The sequence below is a fragment of the Vombatus ursinus genome, unplaced genomic scaffold (assembly GCF_900497805.2).
Source record: "Vombatus ursinus unplaced genomic scaffold, bare-nosed wombat genome assembly UNPS02009770.1, whole genome shotgun sequence".
Lineage (NCBI taxonomy): Eukaryota > Metazoa > Chordata > Mammalia > Diprotodontia > Vombatidae > Vombatus > Vombatus ursinus.
This window is the reverse complement of record NW_020949548.1, coordinates 7,342,805-7,348,417: the sequence shown is the minus strand read 5'-3', so window position 1 is coordinate 7,348,417 and position 5,613 is coordinate 7,342,805. Positions and strand designations below refer to the sequence as shown.

Genomic DNA, 5,613 nt, shown 5'->3' with positions numbered 1-5,613 from the left:
TCTTTCTTTCTTTCCTTCCTATGATATTGGGAGGTTTATTTAAGTTGTGCATATCCATTGAGATTTTGCTTTTGCTTTTGTTTCCCCATCCCCACCCACTTTCCACATACTACAGGAGTGATGCAGTTGCATGTTTCACCCAAGACGTGTTGCTTTCAATTTTATAGTTCTTTTTCTCGGTGTTTAGAAGCATATTGAACTCAATAATGGCTCAGATGAAGACTTTGAGTCAATTCCTCCCCCTTTCTCCCATTTAGCATTGACATGAATCTGGGACTTTTCTGTGTTAAAAACACTGAAATCCCTTCCAATTCCCTTTAGCTCTCCATTCCTTCCCTGAGAGAATCTGCTATTGTTCAGGCATTAGCTAATGGTGACAGATTGCTCTCCCTTGAAGAGAAGCATTTGATTGTTTGTTTTTCCTGTGGGCCTGGCCTACTGAACAGAATAATAAGAGGAACAGGATTCTAGTCTCAACCTTTCTAAGGACTTGATGTGTTTCTTGTGTAGCACATCTACTTGGTTCTTTGCTAAAGAAATGACGTACTGTAACTCACCCTAGGGAAAAATGTGGACAATGCAGGAATTTGTTTTGCTTTGATGGTGAATATTTGTTCCAAGAGCTTTGTTTTTGGTTTTCATTTAGGGTAGGATATGGGAGGGAAAGAAAATTAAATTAATTAAATTAAAAATAAAAGCAGATGTAATTCCAAAAAAGAAAAGAAAAAGAAATTAAAAAAAAAAGAAAATATGAGAGCAAAGGAAAAAAACCAAACTATCTTCTTTCAGTGAGAATTTATATATACTCTGAACTCAAGCGGCCCCACATTTTGGAAACCATTTCTGAAGGTATAAGTAAAACAAAATGTCCTTACTGTTTTCTGGGAAGCAAGCTCGGATTTTTTCAGTGGTGGGTGAATTTGACTCAATAACTTAGCACCACATTACCAGTGGATAGCCAATAGGTGAGATTTTATTGAAACTAAATCCTGAGAAAGGAATTTAGTATGAAGAATGATCTTAAATTGATCAGCATGATGTGATATTTGTGCACCTAGACATGGAAGGAAAAAGACCCAGTCATCCACTGTTGCGTGTTCTTGTTGTATCCCACTACAAATCTGGGATTGGTAGTGAGCTAGGAAGGGCTAACATTATGGCTTAAATGACTTTGTAGCCCCAGAAATAAAATTGTCATTTTTATACGTGCCTCCTTGGATTTACAGGGCTATAAATATTCTCCATGCAATTATTGTATACATAGTCAGATCACGTTACTGAATTATGCACAAACATAAGCAGATGTATTGCTATTTATATAGTAAATGAAATGGAGCAACTTAACGTAATTACATTAGGCCATAGAGCCAATAGACTGTGTAATAAAGCTTATCACTGTAGGGGCAAATGTTTAAAAGGAACTTGGAGTAGAGCTCTTTCTTTGTAGGAACATGAAAAAAATAGTTGCCTATAGGCCAGGGCTGCTTAGAATTTTTGTGCCGAAATCTTAGTGCATAGGAATGACTGCTTATACTCTGTGTGTACTAAGTATGCTTTGCCTGCCAGTAATGGTAATGATAATAATAAAAATAACAGATGATGATGAAGATGTTCTACAAATACCTTACATGTGTAAAAGTTTTAATGCTTCTCAAAGTGCTTTCGTGTGCTCTATTTACTATAATTCTTTCTCTGCACTCCACTTTAAACATTGATATTTTCATTTCAAAGGAGTAGGGAGGGAAATCATGTGGCTATCCAGGTCACTGTTCCTAGAGATATAATAAAGCTGGCAAACCTAGCCTTATGGTCCCTGGGAAATGACTCTGAAGGCTTGATGAGAGCAAGACACACCTGTTTCCATTTCTCTAATTCCCAATTTCAGCAAATAGGATCATTTCCTGACCAAGTCTTCAAAGGATCTCTTGCTGCGGGTTTGGGTGGGTAGGGGGCAGAATTAGTCTGTTATCCACTATTGTCCCTGACAAGTAATTAGGGGAGCGATTATTCTTATTTTGCATAGGAGGGATCGGAGACATAGGGAGTGACTCAATTAATGGCTGGCAGATTCAGGATTACAAACCTGTGTTCCTGATTTTAAGTTTGTGACCCACCATGCTGCCTCCACCCAATTGTAATGCTGGAAAGCTATAACAATACTCTTTTCCCCACTGTTTATTAAAAGAAACACAGATGAATCAGTCTTTATAGCTGTAGTTTGCACCAAATAACTTCTCCAGTATCATTCTGGGCCAAACTTGGCAAGGAGTTCCTTGCTTGATACGAGTCATAGTTTGGCCAGGTGAATTAAAAGAAGGGTCAATTTAATTCCTTTGTGAGTGGGATGACATGCTCCAAGTTATCGCTGATGAACCTGCCTTAACCGTGTGTTGTTTTCTTTTCCTCTTCTTCCCAGTTTATTCTTTGCTTCAGTTTTTATCAGTGGGAACCCATGACCTATGGCTCTTACCGCTACCCCAACTGGTCTATGGTGCTTGGATGGTTGATGCTGGCCTGTTCAGTTATTTGGATCCCTGTTATGTTTGTGATAAAAATGCATCTAGCTCCAGGCAAATTTATTGAGGTAATTCTATGGATTTCTATTCCCCTGCTAATCCCTCCCAAGGGAAAGCCAGGGAAATCTATGCATGAAAAAAGAAACCCAAAAGATTCAGTAAACTTATTCAAGAGGTAGACCTGGTGATTAAGTGATTACAATTGCCACAGTTTTCGATTAAATCCATTTTTATTATGTATTATTCTACTAATGGAGGTTTTCAGCCAATCCAAATGCAGAGCTATTATTATGCTATTCCTCAACCTGGTGACAGCTCTGTTGAATAAATGATCATAGCTTCAGCTCCTTTCCCTGGAGTTTCCTTCTTCTCTTCCCTCACCCAAATTTTAAATCCCAGTATGTAGTTTTTAACTACACATCAAATTCCTTTCTTCTCACTAGTTTTTTTTCCCTCCACCCCAGTTTTTTCTTTCTGAACTCTCTCATCATTTCTGATGTTAGAAATACATGCAGTGTAATTAATCTGTCACAGTTTTCTCTCTTTGCTGCCTGTTGTTCGACTGGGGTTAACATTGATGGGATTGGCACTATCCCTGTAGGAAAGAGATGAGGGTCTCCAGGCAACAACTGACTTTTTGAACAGATGGCATGGAATGTATCCCATGTAGTGGCTCTTGAACAATTTTGGGGGTCACCTGTCTACCTTCAGATTCAGTGATACTTTATGTCTCTGAACCTTGATTTCCTCCTAAAATGAAGAGACTAGATTGGAGAGGTCCTCTCCAACTCAAAAGTTTTAAGATGATGCGATTCTATAGTACATGTTCATCTTTATCAATGCAATAACACCTCTTCAGAATGAATGAGAAAATTTGTACTGCTTCATATAAGCTACTAGTAAGGTGAAATCTGGATTTTATTACTGTCAGAATCATATTTATTCATGCTGTACTAGTAAGAGAAAAATCTGGCTATCCGGATGACCACTGGTTCATGGAGCACAAGGAAAAATATGGGTTACTAGAGGGCAGTAATACTGACACTGAGTAGCTTGTGTCCTTGGGGTCCTTGCCCTTTCAGTCAACTAGAACTAGAAATAAAGGAGCACCTTTGGATCTGGGATATGAGAAGTAGAATAAGTTAATGTCAATCATGGGGCAATATTCGAAAATGCACAAAAACCAGGGGAATGGAAGTTGAAATTTATTAATTTGAAATGATCTGCTTAGAATGTGATAGTTATCCCTGGCAAATATAGGAGGGAGACTTGTTCTCATTAAGTTAGTAATCCAGTTTTCATCACCAGGAATCTTTCCTATATTCCATGTCCTGTTTTTAGATCACTGTTACGTAATGAGACCTAGTGACTCTGCAATTGTGTCCAAATGAATCACCTTAGCACACTGCTCTGAAATCCTGCTCAATTGGAACAGACACGGTGTTAGCCATGGGTATTTCCATCTTAGCCTGCAATGTCCTAACCTGATGAGTCAGCTATATGCATTTATTATGGTTGATTTGGGATATAAAGGTTGCAAACTGATAATTAAAGTGGAGATTAAAGTAACTGATAGAGGAGCCAGATTCATTTTAATAGGTAATAAACATATAATTGCTCCCTCTACATAGCCAGAGATTTGTTTTCTTTCTTTTTTTAATACAAAATTCTCCAATCAAATTAAGTTTTCAATGAAGATTTCAGTGAGAGAATTAGATAATTCCCATTATTTTTAGCTTGCCTTTAGGAACCCACTTCTGTGAACCAAAGAGAGAAGTAACCACTTTTTTTAATAAGATAATTAACATCTTTGCTCACTCTTGATAATATATCTTTTGGGTTTGGATTAGGGTTTTTATTTTGGCCATTTATATCCTTTTGGGAAATATGTTAAAGAAAATTTAGTTATTTAGATGCCACCACTACCCACTGTTGAGATTACAGAGCTGAAGTAATTGAGCATGTGTCCTCTGAAGATCATGTTTAGCAGTTGGGGAGAAAATCTTACAAATTTTCTGCATTTGGAGGAAAAAAAAATATCTAATTAAAATCTGGGCTCTTTATCCTTTATTAATCTTGCAAGTTTGTGTGTGAAACAAACCCTAAGCAGCAGTGCATGATAATTTTACTTGCAGAGTGATGTAAACAATTTCAAATGAACCAAAGTAAATCTCCTCTTTAACTCTCCTGGCCCAGCTAATTACTGGGCCTGATCTTGTGGAACAACTTCTTTCCATTGGAGGTTTCTCTTTCCTAGGGAGAGTTGCAAGCTAGGTGGGTCTAATACTAAACCCTTTCTGAATTTTTAGTTGAAGTGCAAGGAGGAAAGGCTTTGGTTCCTGTGACCTGTGACAGACATGTCTTTGGTTCTCTTTCAGAGGCTCAAGTTGGTTTGTTCTCCACAGCCAGACTGGGGCCCATTTTTGGCTCGGCACCGTGGAGAGCGTTACAAGAACATGATCGACCCATTGGGAACATCGTCCCTAGGATTGAAACTGCCAGTGAAGGATTTTGAACTGGGGACCCAGTGCTAGTCTTATGGTAGCAACAGTCCAGCCTTGATTTGTGATTTTTTTTCTTGTTTCTCTCCCATGTCCTTATTTTCTTCCCCACTTACCACATCTCCCTTCACTTCCGTGCATGAGAGCGGTTGCTTAGAAAAGTAGGACTTTTTGTCGCATGCTGTAGTGAAGAACTAGACAGACCACTTGAAGCAGTGTTGGCTTTCAGTTAGTGGTGTTCTATATATTGGGTTTTCCCCTTGTGTAGCATGTTCACCTTTTGGGAGTGGATTGGAAAAAGTTGTTTCCACTAGTCATTTGGGCCACAAGGAGGAATGGTTTGATGAGTATAGCATGTTTCCTTTTGGTGACCAAGGTGGAGTTGAAGCAGAGTGTTAAGGTGTGGTGACCTCAGCCATGAGGCCACCAATAATTTGGAAGGTATTAGCATGGAATCGAATGAGTAATTTCAGTGAGTTTTTTTTCCGGAGAACTAGAGTCCAGGACAAAATGTATTTTTGCAAGGCATTAAAATGGCAATAATAAGGAAGTATATTTGGCATAAAGCCAGGCAGGTACATGTGGACACCACTGAA

At 38.5% G+C, this 5,613-nt stretch overlaps 1 protein-coding gene across 1 annotated transcript in view; it reads left to right on the top strand.

Moving 5' to 3' along the window:
- SLC6A5 (solute carrier family 6 member 5) overlaps positions 1-5,050 on the top strand; it is a 65,107-nt gene extending 60,057 nt beyond the window's left edge. Inside the window, exons 15-16 of the mRNA XM_027852559.1 lie at positions 2,417-2,584; positions 4,895-5,050. Of these exons, the coding sequence (XP_027708360.1) occupies positions 2,417-2,584; positions 4,895-5,050 (324 nt within the window). The remainder of the gene's footprint in view (positions 1-2,416; positions 2,585-4,894) is intronic.
- Positions 5,051-5,613: the final 563 nt, after the last annotated feature.